The sequence below is a fragment of the Schistosoma haematobium genome, chromosome 1 (assembly GCF_000699445.3).
Source record: "Schistosoma haematobium chromosome 1, whole genome shotgun sequence".
Lineage (NCBI taxonomy): Eukaryota > Metazoa > Platyhelminthes > Trematoda > Strigeidida > Schistosomatidae > Schistosoma > Schistosoma haematobium.
The window spans coordinates 76,622,364-76,633,516 of NC_067196.1; the positions used below are offsets into that span (position 1 = coordinate 76,622,364).

At 39.2% G+C, this 11,153-nt stretch overlaps 1 protein-coding gene across 1 annotated transcript in view; it reads right to left on the bottom strand.

Moving 5' to 3' along the window:
- Positions 1-5,294, bottom strand: part of SRPN19 (Serpin (serine protease inhibitor)) — a 59,133-nt gene extending 53,839 nt beyond the window's left edge. Inside the window, exons 1-6 of the mRNA XM_051209724.1 lie at positions 5,143-5,294; positions 5,021-5,107; positions 4,916-4,989; positions 4,773-4,882; positions 4,058-4,100; positions 1,577-1,670 (exon numbers count right to left, since the gene is read on the bottom strand). Coding sequence (XP_051075183.1) covers positions 1,577-1,670; positions 4,058-4,100; positions 4,773-4,882; positions 4,916-4,989; positions 5,021-5,107; positions 5,143-5,232 — 498 coding nt within the window. The 5' untranslated portion in view covers positions 5,233-5,294. The remainder of the gene's footprint in view (positions 1-1,576; positions 1,671-4,057; positions 4,101-4,772; positions 4,883-4,915; positions 4,990-5,020; positions 5,108-5,142) is intronic.
- Positions 5,295-11,153: the final 5,859 nt, after the last annotated feature.

The window sequence follows — 11,153 nt, forward strand, 5'->3', positions numbered from 1 at the left end:
CTGCTGCTGCTGCTGCTGCTGCTGCTGCTGCTGCTGCTGCTGCTGCTGCTGCTGCTGCTGCTGCTGCTGCTGCTGCTGCTGCTGCTGCTGCTGCTGCTGCTGCTGCTGCTGCTGCTGCTGCTGCTGCTGCTGCTGCTGCTGCTGCTGCTGCTGCTGCTGCTGCTGCTGCTGCTGCTGCTGCTGCTGCTGCTGCTGCTGCTGCTGCTGCTGCTGCTGCTGCTGCTGCTGCTGCTGCTGCTGCTGCTGCTGCTGCTGCTGCTGCTGCTGCTGCTGCTGCTGCTGCTGCTGCTGCTGCTGCTGCTGCTGCTGCTGCTGCTGCTGCTGCTGCTGCTGCTGCTGCTGCTGCTGCTGCTGCTGCTGCTGCTGCTGCTGCTGCTGCTGCTGCTGCTGCTGCTGCTGCTGCTGCTGCTGCTGCTGCTGCTGCTGCTGCTGCTGCTGCTGCTGCTGCTGCTGCTGCTGCTGCTGCTGCTGCTGCTGCTGCTGCTGCTGCTGCTGCTGCTGCTGCTGCTGCTGCTGCTGCTGCTGCTGCTGCTGCTGCTGCTGCTGCTGCTGCTGCTGCTGCTGCTGCTGCTGCTGCTGCTGCTGCTGCTGCTGCTGCTGCTGCTGCTGCTGCTGCTGCTGCTGCTGCTGCTGCTGCTGCTGCTGCTGCTACTACTACTACTACTACTGCTACTACTACTACTACTACTACTACTACTACTACTACTACTACTACTACTACTACTACTACCATATATATTAACCCCCACCAGCCGGTTCATTTATCTGTATTGTAATTACTCCATTAACAACAATATTTCTAAATATTTTTCGTAAATAATCTTGATTGTATTGAAGAAAACATGATAAGAAATTGTCGAAAATGATACATTTGTATGTTGTTAGCTAATTATCAGAATGCAAATAGTTGATCAATTACAGTACAATTATAATGGCATTAAGTAAAGATTAATTTAAAAGTTAAATTTAGCATAAATCAGTGATCTAACATAAGTTTGAGTATAATCAACTATCAAGAGTGATGATAATGTCATTACCATTTAAAGGGTAAGGTTATCAGGCGCCTATGAATTAATGAAGCAGTTCACTTTTAAATAAATTAAGCGCTTATGATTTTGTTCGGAAAGATAATTAGTTTGATAACTAAACTATTTAGCTAAGAGGACCCAACAAAACCAAAAAATGATAAAACTATTTGTTTGACAGCACTTAATGACTATCATTACCAAAACACTGCTTCTACGACTGCATTGGATAGTAAAGATGAGTTCATACCCATATTTTAACATTATTCCAAAAGTAGTTATCAGATACTTATTTCAAGAAAATAAGCAAAATAAGATCCACAAATGTGTCACATATTAAGGTCAGTTATTTGGGGATTTTTTTCTCAAGATCAGACTTAGAGAAGCATAATATTTATTATAATAATACAAAATATTGCTAATAGGGATGAACATTCTAGATTAATATTTTGAATTCTGAATATGTAGTAGTTCAAATGCTGTCCTCTCGAGAATTAATAGATAGCAAGATATATAGTTTAAATAGTCTTAATAATAATTATCACACTTACTTTCACATGTACCCATTGAGTAGTAAGCTCAGGAATACTCAAAAGCACACTTAACAGTCGTGTGAACAATTCTTCAGAATTTAAAAGCTCTTCTCTAAAACAATAATAACAATGATATATACAGTAATCTCACCAGATAATCATTAGGAAAAACAGTTGATCTTATCATTATTTCTACATAAAACGGGAAAAATTAGACTGCTTAAACTAAACCGAAATTATAATTTGCTTTCAATATATGGTGTAATTCAACAGGTTACAGATTATATTTCGATGGTCTTTATGTCTCAGGGCAGGATTACTTAATTGTAAGACTTTCGTTATTTTTCCAAACAAAATTAACTGATATATAAATATAGGTGTAATTTATCATCCAAGACCTTTAATCACATAGTAATTGGTCAAATTAAACAAAACGATCAAAAGGAATCCAAATGTACAAGACAACCAATCACAAACATGTTTATTAGAACTGACGAACTTGATATTAGCAAAATAATGTCAAAAGTCCTATTGATGTTGTATATAATGGTAATGACCATCCCGTTCATAGAAATAAGCACTACTAGAACAATCCACTTGAACGACAAGTCCTGTCTAACAAATTGTTATACTCAAATTCGAACTACGATTTCCAACGACCAGTACATTAAATATTCGACTAATAGTGGCTTAACAGCTCAAGGTGATGAGAGTCTAATAGAATAACTGATGACAGATTTTACAAAATAACAAAACATTTCCGACTTTTGAATTCACACGCCGATACGCTTTGTATTTTATCATAACGACTGGGTGAATGATGCTCTAGTAACTTGTCACTTAGTTTCATCCACAATTATTTATTAAATTATAGATCTTTTGGAAAGGGTTTGTTTGTTTGATGATATTTTACAGATGTATTCGTTCTTCGCTTTCTGGGTTACGACTAAGGTATTTAATGTCGTTTCACTGTGCCACCTAAATAGGTAACTATTTATGCTGATTGCATACTTGATCGCAACTTACTGATACATATTATGATTAAAGCGATAAAAAGCTCCTCGCAGACCAATAAACAGATAGTAGGAATTTCTAAGAAAACATCAATCGAATCGAACGATTTTGTAGTAAACCAAGCAATGTAACAATAATTATGATGGGTCCTACTACCATTGGAAGCTGAATTATGGACACAGTTATTCATAAATCATACTAATGAACAGAACGTAAAGTATACCTATTTCATGGATCACATACTAAGCTTAGAGCAATGATATAGTGGAAAGACAATCGACTGAGTCAGAAGTTTTAAATTTCTACTTCCATCGAATTTAACGGCTGAGTGAAATTCCCACGTCCCATAAAGCATTTGGATTACAAATGAGTGCATAAACATGTACATGTCTAATGAGTAGCACCCAAGATACAAACCAAAATTCAGGTAAAGAAATCAAATACTTAAATAAACCAGAGGTTGTAATCATTTTAGCAACGGGGTAGGTTGTCTTATTAGATATTCCTGTACTGTAAACAATAACCAATACTGAAGATAATCTCGAACAAATGAAAACTTGCCTAAAATAATGATTAAAGTGATAATATAGGATAAAATACTATCGTCTAAGCAAAATAAAATAACATCAAGCTATACACATTGTTCAGAAGTTTATCTTTAGAGGTCACTTTTTTTTAGTCTTACTGATATGACGTAAGACTGAAAAGTATCTTTTAGTAGATCACACAAAAGCAACCAAGATAAACTCCATCCAGCCATGTGCATTCAAGTATCTACCGAAGATTGAACGAAAACCATAACCAGAAGTACATTAATTTCCACTTCGAACGTTTTCATAAAACAACTGTGTAGTTAGTTTAACTCAAGGTCAGTGAAAGCACTTGATCACAACAATCTGATTAACTTGGTGAATGAAGTTACTCTTGGGTTTTAAAACTGTTAGATGTTTTTGTGTTTGCTTTTCACGAAGTTCAGCTGAGTACTGGATGAATTCGGAAACTATAATTTTACGAGCTTGTTGACTAGATCATATCCTTTAGTAGTATTACATCTAACTTTTAAAGTCCAACCAATACCAAATAACTGCGAAGTAGGTATTTGTTTGCGATTTTCGCTAGCCATTTTAAGTGGAGCGCAAATATATGAAACAGTTCCAGCGATTGATTACTGCCCCTAACCAAATCCCTGGTTAAGTTAGATAACTATCTGTATAATTCAAAAGCACTAAAATTTCGGGTACTTCCATGAGCGATCTCTATGGTAGTGGTATGGAATATAGCGCACCCAAAAACATTTAACTTCGGTGTCAAATTGCAATGATCACTTAAAGTTGCTGAGACATTTTTGACAATTGTCGATCGACTTTCGTGTCCCCTTTGATTTCAAGAGTTAGAATATTAGCGCTTAGATTTTGAATTCCGAAACAATCAATGCTGTTGAATAAGTATTGGATATCGATATTTACTTGGTAAATGGATACTTACAGTGCTTTTGAGTCTTCTTCACTGGTATTTAGCTGATTCTTATCTAGAGCAAAAAATAAATTGCCATTGACAAAGTTATTTACGGTGTGGAAAGCAATTAAAGAAACATTTAGCCTAATATGATACGGTAATTGCGTAGAAAAATTATTTGTCACGTGATATGACGCCATACAACCTCAAACAAACTAGTTAGAACTCCAGTTAAACTCCTGTTTTAAAAATGAGACCACTTAACATATCTAATTTTGCCAACAATTTAGTAATGCGTATCACAAATTTCATCACCAGAATACGTTACATACAAGTCAGCGTTAAAGTTTATTTTGACATACGTCTAACAAGATTTTGTGAAGTTAATTATACTCGTAATGCATAAATCCTTCGTAGCAAACTATGAAACAAAATTTAGTTATAGGTGCTTTTGGTTCTCAGCTAACTTAAAAGAAACCCGAAAACGAATGAGCGTTTTGATAGTCTATACACTTCTACGTAAAATCCAGATTCCTCCAACAGCAAACAGTTCATTTACTTTTAAGACATTTAGAACGAGATTTTACATTGATAGTAAATTTCGCTACTTACTGAAAAAACTTAAAAACTGATCTGTGCAATTTATAAGCAGCGTAGAAAATTGTGAAGAGATACTTTGAGAGCATTAAACAAATAGTTATTGAGGAAAATGGATGACACACATGAATAATTACAACGTACTTACTTGCAATGACGACATCACTGACCAACTTGATATCAGCAAGATCCTGTGGGTTGTCTAGCTGAATACATTTGAGATGGAACTGTTCGCATAAATAATATGCGATTAAAAGTCTACTAATAGAAACAGTACTTTATAGTAATTACTTTGAAGTTCTGTTATGAAGACTATTAGGGTGATGGGGGTAAAAAATAGGAACGAGGCATTTTTCACCGTTATACTAAAAATTATTCGGAGCACATAGTTCTTACTTCAGTAAGAATGAAAAACTTCTGATCTTCGGAGATATTTAAGCGAGAGCATACATACTGCAAATCTGTGATATTATGTACCAGCACCTGTGAGCAAAAAATAACATGAGATATAATTATACTTTGCGACCACAATCAAACAATTTTCCACTGGGCAAGCGTATAAATTTTGGTGATATGCATCCTGATTTCCTTATAGTTAAGCCACCCATTCTTCGAAGATTTCATAACCCGCGCATAGAATACAAGCCTAGACACAAAATTTATCTAGAACATCTAAACAAGTTTAAGTGTTTCTGGCAATATAGCTCACATAAATGTCGTAGATTGATGACGAGGGAAGTTTTAAATCTTCAATCTCACGCAAGGTGATTTTCTCGAGAGCTACAGTTTTATCCTACACAAGTCACAAACTGAATTTACAATATTTTTAGGGTTACACATAGAAAGTGAAGACACAATACAGCAGGACGGACTAGATACCCGTTGAACTAGTCCAAGTGACTGCTCTGGAGTACTTCAAGAGAAAAATTGACACATTCTTAAGCATTAAGTTCAGTATCTTACTATAATTTCCAACTTTTTTCTATTTTATTGCTAATATTCCTAAGTTCCTGCCTGGAGGCATCAGAGATCTATTGCTACTAGATATGAAAGTCTGTCAAACGAGAGATCCTTATATTCTGTACAGAAACGTTTGGACCATTAAGATGTGATTGTATTCTAGTTCTTATAATCTTTATCACTTGCTATCGGACCCCTAAAGTTTCAAACATTGCCTAGCAGAAATAGCAAGGTTTTTCTGGACCTGCGTTTTGGTGATAAATAAGAGATTTCTGTTTAAAAAATATATGGAGTTTTTTCTTTAAGCAAAGGGAATGTCGTGAATCTTTTCACAATTATCCATTTCTGTTAGTGAGATTTGCCATCTATGCTTTGGCAAACCATAAACGTTCACATGTACTGTTGCGTGTTGATTTTTGTTCTCTATCTTTGAGGAATCTGCGATATAACGTTTGGTGTTTGTAAATAACACATTTAAGCTAAAGACAGAACAATGTGAGAAAAGACAAGTTGTACATAATGACCACGTCTGCAAGGCTGAGCCAAGCCATCTGATTTCTTGAATAAATATTCCCACGTTCACCATTGTATGTCTTCATTTCATGTTAAGTGTTGAATTTATATTTTCCTAGTTATTTCACGTTTAGCTTTGAGGATTGTGTGGTTCTGACCAGTACTACTACAATCTCTCTATACCGACTTTCTTCTAGGTAATGTATCTGCTTTGCAGCATTGAGTAGTCGAGATATGCTTCCTATGATGCCTTGCCTTCTTTCAACACTACTGAATGATGGTTGTAGTCTATCTATAACAGCCATATGAGACTCACTCCCATAAACGATGGGTCAAGCTCGAAACTACAGTGATTCTGTTCAGGGACTAGTTCAAGTAAGAGAATTTCGAGTAAGGGTCGCTATATCTATAGAACAGATTGCGATGATACATGATCATGCCAGTGAATGCATAAGGCACAAAACGTTTTTGTACCAATATCTCTCCAAAACGTTTTGGTTCATGAAACGGAATGTAACGATTGGCTCATAAGGCAGTCCACCAAGTAATTGGTGCGCATTAGATGTCCTTGACCCTGGAGAGGATTAATAAAGTATTTGACACACAGAAGCTCGCTTACCGAATTATTTGGCTAGGTTCTAATGTCATCTCATTGGCTCCACGGATCTTACTAGACCATTAACTCACCAAAGTTAATTCATTGGCAATTGCACAGTTTTGGGTCAGTGAAATCATTCCGATGAGCTCATCGATAATCAAACACTGCAGTTCTTCTATTTGAGACACTAGGAAGACTTATTTTGAAACTGTTCTGAACAGAATCAGAACTAATGCAAAAGTCTCTTTTAATATAACTCACTGCATAGTTTCAGTTTCAGTTTAGGAAGGACAGCAGGCCTGATGGCCTGTGTTAGTCCTGGCAATGGTGGCCCCCCAGTTGATCCAACTTTCTTTTGAAAGAATCGACGGATGGAGCCTCAACCACGTGCTGAGGTAATGAGTTCCACTCGTTGACGATTCGATGGGAAAGTCGATAGTCAGCTGACAAGTAATTTGTTCTTGGCTTGTGAACTTTTTGGAGTGTCCTCGTAAACTCTCTGTTTTGGAAGACAAGAAAAATGAGGGCATATCAGGTGCGAATTTGGCACTAAGCAATTTGAAAACTGTAATCAAGTCGCCTCTAGTCCTGCGATATGACAACGGGAAAAGGTTCAGCTTGGTCAGACGAGCTTCATACGGAAGCTTCGCTATTCCGGGAATCAGCTTAGTTGCCGTTCTCTGAACCTTTTCCAGAAGCTCACTGTCTTTTTTAAGCAGGGGCTGGACGCTTGTATGCAGTACTCAAGTTTAGGACTCACGAACACTGTATACAAAGTCAAAAACGTCTTAGCGTCGACACGACTAAAAGCCCTACGTATTGACCATAAGGTTCTAAAACCTTTGGCGGCTATTGCACGGCAGTGTGCAGTAGTCGTTAAGTCTTGGCTAACGATGACTCCTAAGTCATTATATGTCTGTACGACAGGTAGCTCAGTGTTATTCATCGTGTATGTATCTGTACCTTGATGACCGATATGCATCACAACACACTTGGAAGTATTTATCGGCAACTGCCAGGTTTGAGACCATTCAGGTAATCTCTCCAGGTCATTTTGGAGTTCTAAGCTATCACCCTTACATCGTATCGTTCTCCATATCTTGACATTGTCAGCATATAGCAAGACCGATGATGATAGGAGACGAGGAAGGTCATTTACATACAGAAGGAATAGCACTGGCCCCAAAACTGTACCCTGGGGCACTCCACTAAGCACAGTTCCCCAGCTAGATAACTTTGGGTTCACCCGAACTCTTTGTTGACGCCCAACTAAGAAGTCTTTTATCCACATAAATAGATTGCCTAAGTCTACAGGTGACTTTTGGTCCTTAAGAGCGCACCAGCTTTCACGAGCCACTAACAAATTAGTGAGACAAGAGTAACCTATTCTGAAACCGTGCTGCTTCTTCGAAATGATCCGGTTTATATCTAGATGCTTAAACAGCTCCTTCCGAATAATCTTTTCTAAGATTTTAACAACCAGACTAGTTAGGCTAACGGGTCGGTAATTCTCAGGTTTGTGTTTCGTAACTGTTTTGAAGACAGGACTTACTATGGCGTTTTTCCAGTCTTTGGGTAGACGACCCTGCGTTACGGATAGGTTAAAGCATATACTTAAAGGGTTTGCAACGAAGTTAGATAATTCCTTCAGTAGCCTAGGATGTAACTCATCGGGCCCCGTGTATTTACCTATGTCAAGCTTATTTAGTAGACCAAAGACATTAAGTTCTTTAATGGTCACGCCATTCAGTGTATGTGTGGGGGGATCTGTATGCGCTGATGGGAAGGGTGCTTCTATGGTGTATACATTGCTAAAGTTGTTTGAGAACACTTGAGCCTTACCAAAGTCGTCCTCCACTAGTGACGCGGCAGTACTGTCTCCCTATAGAGCAGGAATATTTCCTCTTCTCTTTGTCCTTTGGTTTATATAAGAATACAAGCGTTTAGGACATTCTATGGATTCCTTAACAACCTTTTCTTCGTACAGCTTTCTAGACTTACGGAGGGTCGAGGTACAGGTATTCCGGACTTTTTCTATACTGGGATTTACTTTCATCAGTCCCCGGTAACCTAAATTTATCCCACATTTTTCTTCTCTTACGGAGAAGAATGCGGACCTCCCTACTGAACCATGGTGGGGAGTTTCTCGGCCCCCTTGGTATGGTCCAAGGGATGCGGGGTGTGGTAACGTTGAGGTATGAATTTCGAAATGCGTCCCATGCCGTTTCATTTGAGGACTCTGAGTCTATTGTCCAATCTACTAACGATGCTGAGTGCACGATATCTGGTATATTTGCTTTCCAGACGTTAGGTCTGGTTTGGGCTGATGCGTGCTCGTGACTGACAGTTATATGGAAGTCGAAAATTAAAACTGCGTGATCAATTTTACTTGGAGGTGGAATATAATGGGGGTTCGCAACGTCATTCACATAGTGAGTGAGTATCAGATCTAGTAAGGATGATTCAGTGTCCGAATCGTACCTAGTCGCTTCTTTCACATGTTGCACTAAGTCACATGTGATAACCGCATCAACTAGTTCCTGCTCGAAGGAATTTTCTGACGATTCAGTTCGCAGATTTTTCCAGTCTACCATAGGTGCATTAAAGTCCCCTAGGATTAGACATCGACCACTTTGTGACCAAGTATTGAGACTGCTTAGCAGGACTTCATTTACCTCACAGCTTGGACTGCGATAGACCAAACCAATCAGCAGCTCCTGTCCATTGCACTTCAAGCGGAGACTAACTAATTCACATGTCTCACTCTCATGGGATACACTGTCGATAATGGCAAATGGGATAGCATTCCTAATGAATAGAGCTACTCCCGCTCCTTTACGCTTTTGTATTCTGTCGGCCCTTACTAACGTAAAACCGTCGAAATCAAGTTCAATACTATCTATAGCCTGTGTCAGCCAGGTTTCTGCAACTGCGATTATGTCTAGCTTTGTAGAGTCAATCTGTATACCTAGTTCCGATCGCTTATTGAGTAAGCTTCGGACATTAGTGTAACAGATCTGAAGCCTATTAAGTGGCTTCGTGCTTCACCCAGAGTGGCTTCGGCATCATTCTCTGTCGAAGCCTTACAACCCGAAAATTCACAATTTTCAGGTCCTTTTCGCCAGCGTCTAACCTAAGTTGTAGTTCTTTTTCGGCTTCCCGTCTTTTTACACGGTCTGCCAACGGTAAGTTCTTTCGGATAAAGACTTCTGAACCCTTTAATTTGTGTCCATTCTGTAAAATTAAGTTGCGTTCATTCGAAGATTTGAATACTACTTTAAGCAGTCTGGATTGATTTGGTTTCAAGTTCGCTAGACTCCCTAGTCTGTACACCTTTAGCAAGGTGACCCCGGTGGGATTTTGAGGCATGAGTTGATTAAGCAGCTGCCTAATCAGCACAATGTCATGCTCAAAACGAGCTTTAGGTTCAGAGCTCTCGCTCTCCTTGATTGTATGAAAAATAGCTGATCTGTCGCTGTGATCAGCTTTCGATTTTACAACTACTTTCGCGGGGGTAGGATTACCATTTATATCGCTGCTTTTTTCTTCCTTACAACCTGTACCCATTCGTCAGCGGTGCTGGGAGAAGCAACAACAGTTGCGTCAAACCTAGTGTTGGATTCTGGAGGGTTGTCGACGACCTGAGAGGCCAGGTTATGTTTACCGCTTGAAACAGATCAAGACTTGCGATTGCGGCTCCTGGCGTTTCCTGTTGGATCCCATCTGGGAGACGGTGAACAGAGGAACTCACTTTAATTGAGCTTTTGTTTAAGGCAGGTCTCTTTGGAGACTGCTTTTCCTTCTTTGACCGGCGTGAGTTATCTGTAGAGGCATTGGACCATAACCACACAATCCTTAAATCTGAATACGAGATCACTCGGAAAATAGGTATTCAATATTTAACGCGGAGAAATACCTAACGATGGAGAAGGCGCGAACAAGGAATTGAAGGAATTGGAGTTGATCGGATGGCATGGCTCGGCCATGCAGGCGTGGTCCCTCTGAATGTTAGCTTATATCTTCTATTCATATTAAATATATTGTTCCTTCTCTAGACTAACCTTGTTCTACATCATGTATTGGTAATTGATACGATACAGTGAGTTGGTGTAGTCGATGGTGTGACTTCCACGTAAGATCCTATAGATTAGGCAGTTATATCATGACAAAGCTACAATTTTAGGATTAGGTCTATTATTAGAGCAGTACTAATATCATAGTAGACCATAATTCTACACATCTATTATCGAACTAACCTTAGTTTGCTGCATGTCGATTTGTGTGTCGACAGATCGAGTGCTGTTTGACGTGTTCCGACTACGCTCGCTAAAACACTTCTTTGCAGCATCAACCAGTGAGATGGCCTCGGCTAACAGGCTGTTCGCATCCGAACAGCAGTGTTGACAAAGCCATACGCAACCTTCTTACTGAACCGTTTGAAAGCCGCAGGCGTTAAGT